Raw genomic sequence first — 12,665 nt, forward strand, 5'->3', positions numbered from 1 at the left:
AGATGTGAGTTGCCTCGTACAGACGTGCCGATGACGTGCCGATGACTGACGCCGATTGCTCTGTTACCCGCCAGCTCTACTCTACCTCTTCCCAGGGGCTACTGCTCATGACCACCGTGGCCATGCCTGTCTTCAGCAAGAAAAATGAAACGGTGGGAAACGACACGCACGCAAACACACGCAAACACACACAAAGACACACAAACACACACAAACACACACAAACACACACAAACACACAAAGACACACAAACACACACAAAGACACAAAACACACACAAAGACACACAAAGACACACAAAGACACAAACACACACAAACACACACAAATACACACAAACACACACAAAGACACGCAAACACACACACAAACACACACAAACACACACAAACACACACAAAGACACGCAAACACACACAAAGACACAAAACACACACAAACACACACAAACACACAAAACACACACAAAGACACACAAACACACACAAACACACACAAACACACACAAAGACACACAAACACACACAAAGACACAAAACACACACAAAGACACAGAAACACACAAAGACACACAAACACACACAAAGACACAAAACACACACAAAGACACACAAAGACACCGAAACACACAAAGACACACAAACACACACAAACACACACAAACACACACAAACACACACAAAGACACACAAAGACACACAAACACACACAAAGACACACAAAGACACAAACACACACAAACACACACAAACACACACAAAGACACACAAAGACACACAAACACACACAAACACACACAAAGACACGCAAACACACACAAACACACACAAACACACACAAACACACGCAAACACACACACAAAGACACACAAACACACACAAAGACACACAAACACACACAAAGCCACACAAACACACACAAACACACACAAACACACACAAACACACACAAAGACACACAAACACACACAAAGACACACAAACACACACAAAGACACAAAACACACACAAAGACACCGAAACACACAAAGACACACAAAGACACACAAAGACACACAAACACACACAAAGACACCCAAACACACAAACACACACAAACACACACACACAAAGATCCCGTGTGTAGCCGAGACAGTCTGCCGAGGCAAGTGCTGTTACAAGTGTAGAGAATTTCGATTTAAAGCTTTCGTGACTGCAGGGATTCATCTTCTTGGTTCTTTCGGTAAAGTCACGTAGAAGGGAAATAATAAAATAATAAAATATTTCTCACGACGTTTCAGCCACAACGCAAGCAGCCGTCCTCAGGTGAAGAACAGGTCTGTCGGGAAGACAGCGTCCGACAGACCTGTTCTTCACCTGAGGACTCTGCCGACTCCACCGACCGGAGAGAGAAGCACCTCTACGGCTACCACCGGCTTCTCCCCAGACTCACCACTCGATCCCTCTCTCTACCCCTGGTTCCCTCTTCACCCTGCTTACTCTACCCGTTCCCACAGTGACCCCGCTTACGTCACGGGGTATCCCTTAAGTACCCTAGGAGACGTGACGTCATCGCACTGAACGGCACACCTGACGTCACGTCCCCATTTTACTCCTCTACACAAGTCCCCATTAAGACGAGCGCTGCGCACGCGTGCTGTTGCTTGTAGCACTGCACAAGGTATTTATTTAATGATAAATTCACCTCGGGGAGGCCTAAGACCAAGTAATCTCCGAACCCAGGTTGCCTGGGATCGTAGTGCAGTCTACTAGTCCCAATAATATTTCTCCCCGCAACACACAAGCATGCATATGCACACAAGCAGGTACACACACACACACAAAGACAAAGATCCCCCCTATAGCCTGAACAGACTGTTGGGGCAAGTGCTGTTAGCGAGCACTTATGAAGGCCGGCACGGTACACGAGAGGGTGGGTAGCCAACACCACGCTCGGCCGCCTTTGTCTCCACAGTGGCGATGTTTACACGCCGCACCAGGTACTCATTTGAGGCTGAGTCCGCCTAGGGGAGGCCCAGGACCGGTTCAAATAATCGTCACCGGTGTTGGCCGTGAGCGGGAATCAAACTTGGGTCGCCGGGTTTGTAGCGCAGTGCGCTAACCGCTACACCACCGCTCCCCACACACATACATACAGATACACACACACATATGAACATGTACACACACACGCACACACAGGGGTTCGTGTGTTCCAAATAATATTCCTCCAATCTGACCACAACACGTGGTGTTTGACTATTCTGCGAGCCAGAGGTCACAGGGTTACAAATGCCAAGCAGTTCAGAATTGACCACTGTAAAAAACAGTGATGGGGGATGGGGGGGGGGAACGTCTAGGAATGGGTTGGGTTTTTTTTTCACATCAAAATTTAATTGTAAATCAAATGAAGTGAAGCCTGCAACAGACATTTGACCAACGCGGTAAACCGAAATCAGCTTACTGACTCGGATCAACAGCAAAAAATGGGATCCAATTCCTGTTCACGGAGCAGTTTAAAACCAAAATGTAAATCAGTTGGGGCCGGGCGCTTAGAGGCCCTGTGGTAGACATTACTGACTGCCACAAGTGCTTTATTAAATTACCTGATGGAACACGGCCATATTGAGACGTATATTCCCTGTTTGGCCTTCGAAATGTTTTATGTATTTCTCTTTTTAAGGGGGAGTGGGGTTCACCTAATACTGAGTTGAAATGCATCGTTGTGTTTTCTGTGTGTTGCACATGAATGCCACTCCAAGTTCTGTTTTGACCGGTGGAAACGGGACATTTGAGAAATGAAGAGATGCTTGCATCTCATTCGTGCTGTGCAGCGTAAACATGGGCTGAATTCGGCATCAAAGACACCCAGTGCTGCCCTCAATTCATAGAGCTCGACTGCAGAGCCACTGCACTTTATGGCAGCATTCCCCGCAAAATATATAGAGTATTAAAGACTTTTTAAAAACTTACATTTTAAAATAACGTTAATGAGATGTTCCAACAGGAGTTGGCAGGCAACACAACCAGGCTCGGACAATTCATGACCCAGATTTTAATTAAAAAACGGGTGCCACTGCGCATGAAAGTCGTCGGCCTTTCACTTGCCCCCCCACACGAATGAGGAATTTCCACCACTGGCTCAATGCTGGTCACGAACAAGAGTAGTTTAGCCACGTATGTGGGTTTTTGCATGCACCAGGCATATTCCTGAAGATGCCGGCAGCAGTGTGCGGCAAAGGCTTGCGATAGCGAATGTTCAACACGCGCCCAACCTGGAAACCCGCACCGGGAATAACAGCGGTGCTGCATTACTTATTAAGGCCCTGATGCCCTTTGGCAATTGACTTTTGAATTTAGTGAAATGTATCGGAGAGCATCGGCTGATGGGCATTATTCCCTATTAGCTGGCAGGGACGAAACGCGTTTGCATTCACGAATTCTGTTGCCGGTTTGCGCGTTCAGAGGTCCCATGGCATCCTCCTGGGCGTGGTGGGCACGGACGTGCCACTCAAGGAGCTGCTCAAGATGGCTCCTCGCTACAAGGCATGTCCAGTGTGTGTGTGTTGTGTGTAGAACTTCTCTCGCACCGTACGTAGCCAGCAGCGCCAATCAGAGGCACGGGGGAAGAAAAGGGAGGTACGCTCAAGGCCTGATGATGATGATGGTGATGATGGGCGCTTATTGGGTCAACCTCGCGATTGTGCGCTTGTCCCGGTGGGGTTATGGGTCACAACACTTCGCATTTATTTGAATTGAAGCCCTTTACCATTCCACTGCTGGATGAAGGCCTCTCCACACCTTACCATCCGTGCAGCTGTTTGTGCATTATCAGCAGTGTCTTTTTACTTATGAAACATTGATCATTGCCGTTTTTGGGTGAAAATGTAAACTCTAAGGACTTGGATAATTCAACTAATATTTTTTCTATTTGCACAACTGATCCAGGGAGTAGCTCAGGAGTACAAAATTGACAAAAAGGAGCTCCCAATTTGTAGATGCATGCGGTGTGTCACAAGCTGTCATTGTAGAGCCATCACCGTCACGACATCGTTGTGACATCACTGCCGTGCATTTCAATACATCACTGCAGTGACATCACTAAAGTACATTCGTGGTGTGCTTGGCCAGAACTTTAATGTGTTTTTATCAAAAAAAATATCTTCACATCTGTTTTAGACAGCCTGGGACATGTGTATTTTATCTACAAGAAAATGTCTCTTGTTTTTTTTGGGGGGGTGTTCCATTTTCATTTAACTTTCAAAAAGTCTCACACTGTCGGAGAGATCGAGCTTATTTGAGATGCTTGGTTGCGACGATTGTATCGTGTGCCGCAGCTTGGCGTCCACGGCTATGCCTTCATCATCACTAACAACGGCTACATCGTCACCCACCCGGACCTGCGCCCAATGGTGAGTTGTCCTGCACTCGCACAAAACAACGAGACGGAGAGCCTCTTCGCACTCCCGACCCCCGCCTCCAACTGATGCCCTCGTGTGCAAAGCGACATGAGGGCATCAGCGAGCACGCAAGGCTGACGTCTCCCAACGGGTCAGAAGCTTCAATTGTAAGTGTACTGCCACGCTGCTTTCAAATAACAGAGAGTGATGGGAAAGCCTCGGGGGAAGACGCTCACTTCTTCAGCGCAGGCGGTTACTATGTATGTATGGTTCATTCGATTATTTGTCTGCCAAGATTGTTCCACCGTTCTTTCATTGAGAGTCCTTCTAATCCACCCAGATGTCACTCTCTGTTAAGACTCTCGAGGTCGTTCTAGATTTGAAGCTTTCGTGACTGCAAGGATTCATACTCTTAGGTTTTTTTCGGTAAAGTCACGTAGGAAAAAAATAATAATACAATAAAATAATAATAAATGAAAATAACTATTAAATCACGACGTTTCGGAGGCAACACAAGTCTCCGTCTTCAGGTGGGACCGTCACAGCCACATTTACTTGTGCTGCCTCCGAAACGTCGTGATTTAATTGAGTTATTTTAATTTATTATTATTTTATTATTTTTTACCTCCGTCTCGAGCTCGTGTTGACGTTGCTCATTTCCCTGCTGCGGTGGCACGAAGCATCAACCTCGGTGACGCCTCTTCACCCCCAGGCAGCGCTACCTATTTCTAGTTGTCTGGCCCTCTCGCTACTGTGGATGTTGGTTCAAGTTCATTTATTAGGTATAGCCCTGTGAGCCATTCGGCTCTCGAATCGGGTGCAACCGCAACAAACAAAAAACAAAAACATGAAAAAAAAAACATCTTAAAGTGAATTTGTGACTCATGCTTTAGCAGGCCCATAGGTTTAAGGTGACAATACTGTTTCGGCTGTAGACATAACTATTTTTTGGAGGCTGAATTATTTTAATTGTTTATAAACTATTTGTATTTTTTTTACAACGATATGTTTTAAAATAAATCTCAAAAATTCGAGAACACACGTTTTCCACTCGCGGGCACTGACACACGGCCTTGGGCACGGGGTCACCAATTGCGGCAGTTGACCACGTGCGCGACTAGCGGTCACCTTGTGTGCTCTCTCACCGAGTCTGGCATCAAGAGGTTTTACTGAATAACTTCGAAAGAGCTTGGCCCTGTTAGAGCCAGCCAACGACCACCTATGCATTCTCCTGCAGAAGTTTGATTCAACGGATGCCTGTAAATTGAGATGACCTATTTAGTGTTGCGTCTTCCACTTAGTTAATCTGAATTGTGAGTTAATGTCTGTATGGCACCTAAAATTTACAAGCAGATGTCTTTAACTGCTCTTCCCTCACTGGAATATGTTCAGTGCGAAGAGGTGGGCTAATCGATCTTACAGTTACACCGCCCACTTGCACACAGGAAAAAGCTGCCCATTTAACTACTGTTCGTCTGATGTCCCTTCTGTTACATCTTATCCACAATCGGAACATACTTTGTATTTTCCCTGCAAATAGTGTTCATCACATGTCAGCCAAAATGATGTGTTTATATTTTCAGAGCTATAATGAGTTATTAAAGGGTAAGAATATTTGATGAAATTTTTTTTTTGTGCACGCAATCAATGATGCTGAAACCATCAACTCGCTGCACTTTACAACCCAGTATAATCACAAACAGCGGCAATCTGCATTCAACCTATTGCCCTGGCGATTCCGACCGAGGACAGGTTGCGACTTACCTGCATTCAGATCAAATTGTGACACCGCTGACAAAAAGCACACGAACGGCGGTTGGCGCCGCTCGCAGTGGGCAGGGCTCTCTGTTGGGAATGCGACGCACGTTGCAAATTCCTGCCCCTCGTGGCTTCTTCCTAAATTGGCCGCGTGGCCACGGCAGAGAGCGAATGAGACGTAGGGGAGCGGTGGCCACGTGGCCGCACCCTCCGGTGGCTCTGGTAACTCCTCCGCGGGGGTGACGTTCCCTCTCCACAGTACAAAGAGGGCAAGAAGATGAAGCCAAAGCCGAACTACAACAGCGTGGATCTCTCCGAGGTGGAGTGGGAGGACGTGGACGAAGTGGTGAGGTGCTGCGCCCGTCGCGTTCGTCGCCGCAAATGTTTGGGGGGAGCGCCTCCCTCTCAATCGGGCAGTGCCAACACGTGCTGCACGTTCAGGTTGAAGCTGAGACCAAGTCCGCCTCGGCTTTTCCAGTCTCAGATTCATAACACGTGCAGGTGGACCTAATTGAGAAACTAGAATGTGCCGACAGTGGTTTCTTGCGACGAGTCCCACAGACTCATACAGAGATATAAGAGACACACAGAGTGATGTAGAAAGCGAGCGACTTCCATTGAGATCCATAGGCTTAACCTAGAGCTATGTAGACTCACACAGCGACCCACTGAGAAACGTGAATGCGCTGTCAGTGGCTTCATCATCCCTATTCTTAGGTTGTTTCGGTAAAGTCACGTAGGTAAAAATTTAAAATGAATAAAAGTAAAATAAAAATTAAATAAAAAACACGACGTTTCGGAGGCAACACAAGCCTCCGTCTTCAGGTGGAACCGTCACAGCACGATAGCTGTTGCCTCCGAAACGTCGTGATTTTTATTTTATTTTTATTTTCCTTTTATTAATTTAAATTTTTTATCTACGTGACTTTACCGAAAAAACCTAAGAATATGAATCCTTGCAGTCACGAAAGCTTCAAATCTAGAACTCATCATCCCTGCTTTCTTGGCCAAACAGGCGCACGCAGCCCATGCAGTTTCCAAGGAGAACTGCTCTTGTGGGAGCCCAGCACCGGTGCTTTAAATGATCACCACGTGGTCCCTCTGTCCCAATTACCGATTGGCTACCTGCACGCGATATCACCTGAGACTGGAAACCCCGCGGGGGACTTGGCGTCCTCTTAGACCCGGAGCCACGAGCTGTCACTGCAAAATCCACATGAAGGGCAGCACCTTTTTCAAATGTCTTCATTTTCCGATGTTGTTATCGGCATCACGTGATCGTATCAACACACGCACATGTGGAACACTTGCAGTTACCATTGCACCACCTGGTGGCAGAGAATGACTCCGAAATATTGTTGTCATGGAACTAATTTTGAGGTTCCCATGTATTGCATCGTATGCACACTCGAGTGTTCGTCAAATGCCAATGAAACCAAACATTTTGATTCACTGAGCTGGAATTTAACCAAATTAATTACAAAACCATATTTCAATGTATTTTTATGCAGTCATCAGCTTGCAACCCAGTTTCATCACATACAGTTTGCCCAGATCTCAACTCAGATTCTCAGAGTGCTCTAACAGCATTGCCCTACTGAGCCACACAGCCACCTCCGAGTGGGGAGGCCCTCATCCAGCAGTGGATTGACAATTGGGGGGGTTCGAGCCCAACCCTGAAGCCTGTATATTTTCAATTTGTATGTTCTCCCCGTGGTCACGTGGATTTTTCTCTGGGTCCTCTGGTTTCTCCCTCCACATTTAGAAACATGCGTTTAGAGTATTTGGCTGCTTTAAATGTCCACACGATAAGCCACTTCGTTGAGCTATCATTTGTGGCCAGGTCGCTTCTGACAAAGAGCTGTATAGTGGGCCTCAGTTGGTCAAATTAAAAAAATATATATATAGTTTAGTACGTGCACACGATGTTTGAACTCAAAGAGCTGGGCTAATGTATAGTGCCCTCTTGTGGAACGGTTTGACCAAACAGCAATTCACAGTCACATCCCGAGTTGTGATTTCCTGAATTACCTCTCTCATTGTTGTTTGATGAAAATGTTAACTTGCACGTAGTCGCACATGTCCGTGATCAAATCAGTCATGTGGTAAGGCTTAACCTGATATCAAGTTATGTTTTCGCTAAGTATTTATGAATATTGTTATTATTGTAAGCTGACTGAACGTTACCGTAGTATTCGGATGGCGTGGCAGCCGAGGAACGGAATTGGTCTAAGATGACGTCCACGGAGGAGATGAAACGATGAAATAGATGTATTGTGAGATCACGACTTGGGGAGGCCTTAATCTAGCAGTGGACTGATCATGGCTGATGATGATGATGATGATGTTTATTTAAAAAAAAGAAATGCGTATACCTGGGTTGTTGTGCTTCTTGACCCCTTGCCGTGGCACCTGAGATGTTTACGTGAACATCGCTATTGAATTGTGATTCATGATGATCGACTTTCTTCGACTATCTTTCGTTTAAACGAAACGACTGCGCTCGAGGGAATGGCACTGCCTCGCCGCTCGCCCATCTGTTCTCCGCGGTACACCTCAATCTTGTTCACTGAAATCACGTTGACTCGGTCGTCTCTCCGCCGTCTGTTTTCATCCGCATGGCACGTCTGCGACCGCCTCTCCTCCCAGCTGCGGACTGCGATGGTTAACAGACAGACGGGCACCTTCTCGATGGAAGTGAAAAACTCCGTGGACGAGGGGGTAAGACCCGTCGAATCAGCCGCAAACGTCGGTGCATTCTGTGGCCGTTCGCCTTTGAAATCACAGCCCGGAATTGGTGACCGGATGTCAGGTGCGTTCCCTCTTCCCCTCCAACCCTCGTGGCGCTCAGAGACGCGTTCTCATGCTGACCAACGACTACTTCTTCACGGCGCTCAAGGACACGCCCTTCAGGTCGGTGGTTGCCAGCTGTTCCCCGCGGCTCCGTCGCGTCGTCCTGTTCCGCGTGAACGCGCCGCCGGCGTCGGAAGGCCACGCGGAATAATCGCCCGTGTCTCGTTCAGTTTAGGAGTTGTCCTGTCGCGTGGCCACGGAGAGTACGTGCTGATGGGGAACGTGTCCAAGGAGGAGGGTGAATGACCGCAACACGAGGACCGGCTCTCGCCGATTTTCCACGGCCGCGAAACGGGGATACACGCGCGCGCACGAGCACACGCACGCGCACGTGCGCGCACATCGTCATCGTTATCATCGACAGCGACCGAGCCGTTAGCCTTCAAAGTCAATGGATTTGTGGTTCTGTTGAGCAGCGATGTCGTCAGTTTCACTTGAGCAAAAAGTACCACAGAAGAGTAATGCGAACGCTTTACTCTTAGCGATGGTAGAAATTTTAATAAAAGTACCTTGGCTAATCCTGCTTTGCTCACGTGGTTGGTAGGCCACTATTGTTATTATTTCGTTCCCAATGATCTTGGTGGACAATTAATCTGACTGTGATTGGAGGCAGAACCGGCCCTAGACCTTTGGGGGCCCTAAGCAAAATTTGGTTGGAGGCCCCTTTGATGTATGATTTTTTTCACCCACTAGCTAGCAGTGACTCTAGGGGGCCCTCTGCTGGCCACGGGGCCCTTTGCAATTGCAAGGGTCGCTTAGTGGCTGGGCCGGCTCTGATTGGAGGCTATGTTATCAATCGGTTTCCTGGAAAAAAATACGAATGAATATCAAATACCATGATGCATACTCCAAGGTCGACTACAAAAATGCACCGACTCAGTGGAAATTAAGGGAGCAAATCCCAAGCTCTCACAATCCAAGCCCGATGTAAAACATATCAACATGATTCTAGATTTGAAGCTTTCGTGACTGCAAGGATTCATATTCTTAGGTTTTTTCGGCAAAGTCACGTAGGTAAAAAAATTAAATTAATAAAAGTAAAATGAAAAATAAAATAAAAATCACGACGTTTCGGAGGCAACACAAGCTTCCGTCTTCAGGTGGAACCGTCACAGCACGATAGCTGTATCAAGTGAGAGAAATTCCAATAACACAGTATTTGTATATATACTGGTTGAGGGTGGGAGGAGCCAAGGTAGGCCCTGAATATTTTTGTGAAGTTCGGTGCGGCTCATTCCAGCGTGCTTCAGCCGCACCGAACCTCACAAAAATAATATTCAGGGCCTACCTTGGCTCCTCCCACCCTCAACCAGTATATATACAAATACTGTGTTCTTGGAATTTCTCTCACTTGATACAGCTATCGTGCTGTGACGGTTCCACCTGAAGACGGAAGCTTGTGTTGCCTCCGAAACGTCGTGATTTTTATTTTATTTTATTTTTTATTTTACTTTTATTAATTTTAATTTTTTACTTACGTGACTTACGTGACTCAGAATATATCAACATGATGATGACCATTTATACTGCTGGACAGATATATCATGGATGATGATGATGATGAACATCGTATCAGTTAAAATAGCGTGGACCCATGAATACTCTATATGCCCCAGTAAATACATAATTGGAATGTGTATATTAAGCTACTAACTTTACGATGCTTACAAAAACAACACGTAAGTGACATTTCATTCATACATTACAATACACTGACATGTGTGCACGTTAAATACAAATACGCCTCTGAAACATGACTATGTAACTGCAATATATGTTCCTTTCATTTACTATAAATTATTTTACTTGGCCACGTAATGATCTGACCATGTCCATGTCATTAAGAACCCTCCACCACCCAACACAGCCAAACTAATTAAATTGTGCCAATGAGATTCAACGTTTCGCTTGAAACGACGTCAGGCACCATCAGAGCAAGATCCAGAGGGTCAGAGGAACAATTCATTGAGTCCGAATGTGACTTCATGGATTGTTACGATGACTGACTGGACCGTGTGGAGGGTTCGTAATGGCACGGATCCTCCTGTAACTAAACTCGCAATCAATTACGAGTCGTAATATTGGCTGGCGAAAACCTACCTGCCAAGTCTCATTTTGTGTCTATCGTCGGAAATTAGACATGACACGTGACACAACATGTTTGTACCGTTCCTTTCACAGGCTTACATGATCTACTGCACCCTGACCTCAACATTGCCAGTGACTGGTAAGAGCCAATGGTACATGGTTTGTTTATTTAGGGGGTAAAAAATGTGCTCATGTAAGTTCCAGCCAACCAGCACCGCAGTCAGTTTAACAGGTAGGCTTTCGCGACCAATATTATTCGTAATAATGTTTTATTTTGGGTTAGATCGCGCAAGTATAAATGCGTCGCAACCCTCCACCACCCGACACGGCCAATCAGTAAAAAATGTGTCACGTTGACAAAACGCCAATTAGTTATTTCTTCAGCCCACCGGGGTGTTTGAAGAGTGAATCCACTCACGTGTGCCGGCATCCAAACGCAATATAATTTGCCCCCAAATTACTTCATTGGGATGCCACCTAGCAACATGGCTCGCTAGAGGCAGACTCGTGCCTATGGCTGGCTGTGGCTGGGCGCTACGTTCACCTGGTGCCACGCAGAGACAGCTGCCAGCGGGTGTTCCCTTTGCAGCAGGGCGCCTTGAGACGCAGTTTAAATGTTAGAAGGGGTGCCGTGGTGGCGAGATGTTATCTCCCTCGCCTGGCACGCAATGTGCTCCGTTCCCACCCTGTCGTGTCACGCCACTTCTCGTCTCCCGCAGGATCTACTGCAACGTGGACATTGACCCGGACCATCGCAAGCTCACGCAGTTGGAGGCCGTCAGGAGATATCTGCTGGGAATTGAACCTGATCTACAATGTAAGCCCTTTCATTGAGTACCGTTACCTAAACCTGTTTTTATTTCTTTTGCGGTTTCGCGACCAATGTTCTCCATCGTAAATGTTTTTTTGGGTTAGATCGCGTAAATATATAAATGTGTCGTTCACCCACCACCACCCTACACAGCCAATTAGTACGATGTGTCACGTTAAGAAAACGGTGCCAATAAATGACAAAAAAATGTTTTGTCAGGAAGTCTATTCCCAGCAGCACACGCGCTCAATGCACGCTCGCCATTTCGTGTTCAGCGAGGCACCACAATGCAGGCGATGGGGGTGTGGGGGGCATCGGTGAGCAGGGGGGTTGGGGCAGTTAAACAGGACGAGTCACCTGTCCCTGACGCACGCTGAACCGGGTCCCCTCTCGGCGTTGTGGTCGCAGGTGACGATGAGCTCCTCCAGGAGGTGCTGTTTGACGCGGTCGTGACGGCCCCGCTCGAAGCCTACTGGACGAGCCTCGTGATGAACAAGTCAGAGTGAGTTTTCGTCGTCGTCGTCATCAGGGCCAACCCAAGCGGCTGATCATCGAATAAAAAGACGGCGGTCACCGCATCGCGCGCTTTCAGATGCGCTTCTGCGGCCGTCTGAAACGCTCTTCCCTTCCGATATTAGGAAGCCACCGGAGCTACACGCTTTTAAATCATCATCTAGATTGAGAACTACTTTCTTTAGAACTGCCGTTTGTGTTTAGTTTGTTGTCCTTCCCCCGCACCTCTGATTACCGCGGTTGGCTACGTACTGTGCGAAAG

General features: G+C 47.0%; 1 protein-coding gene across 1 annotated transcript in view; it reads left to right on the top strand.

The window, feature by feature from the left end:
* LOC144729953 (voltage-dependent calcium channel subunit alpha-2/delta-3-like) overlaps nucleotides 1-12,665 on the top strand; it is a 118,375-nt gene that overhangs the window by 55,110 nt on the left and 50,600 nt on the right. The window contains exons 15-24 of the mRNA XM_078610382.1: nucleotides 75-152; nucleotides 3,446-3,526; nucleotides 4,318-4,392; nucleotides 6,398-6,484; nucleotides 8,788-8,859; nucleotides 8,990-9,051; nucleotides 9,162-9,229; nucleotides 11,173-11,218; nucleotides 11,799-11,896; nucleotides 12,299-12,392. Coding sequence (XP_078466508.1) covers nucleotides 75-152; nucleotides 3,446-3,526; nucleotides 4,318-4,392; nucleotides 6,398-6,484; nucleotides 8,788-8,859; nucleotides 8,990-9,051; nucleotides 9,162-9,229; nucleotides 11,173-11,218; nucleotides 11,799-11,896; nucleotides 12,299-12,392 — 761 coding nt within the window. The remainder of the gene's footprint in view (nucleotides 1-74; nucleotides 153-3,445; nucleotides 3,527-4,317; nucleotides 4,393-6,397; nucleotides 6,485-8,787; nucleotides 8,860-8,989; nucleotides 9,052-9,161; nucleotides 9,230-11,172; nucleotides 11,219-11,798; nucleotides 11,897-12,298; nucleotides 12,393-12,665) is intronic.

This window comes from Lampetra planeri, chromosome 34 (genome assembly GCF_965212315.1).
Source record: "Lampetra planeri chromosome 34, kcLamPlan1.2.h2, whole genome shotgun sequence".
NCBI lineage: Eukaryota > Metazoa > Chordata > Hyperoartia > Petromyzontiformes > Petromyzontidae > Lampetra > Lampetra planeri.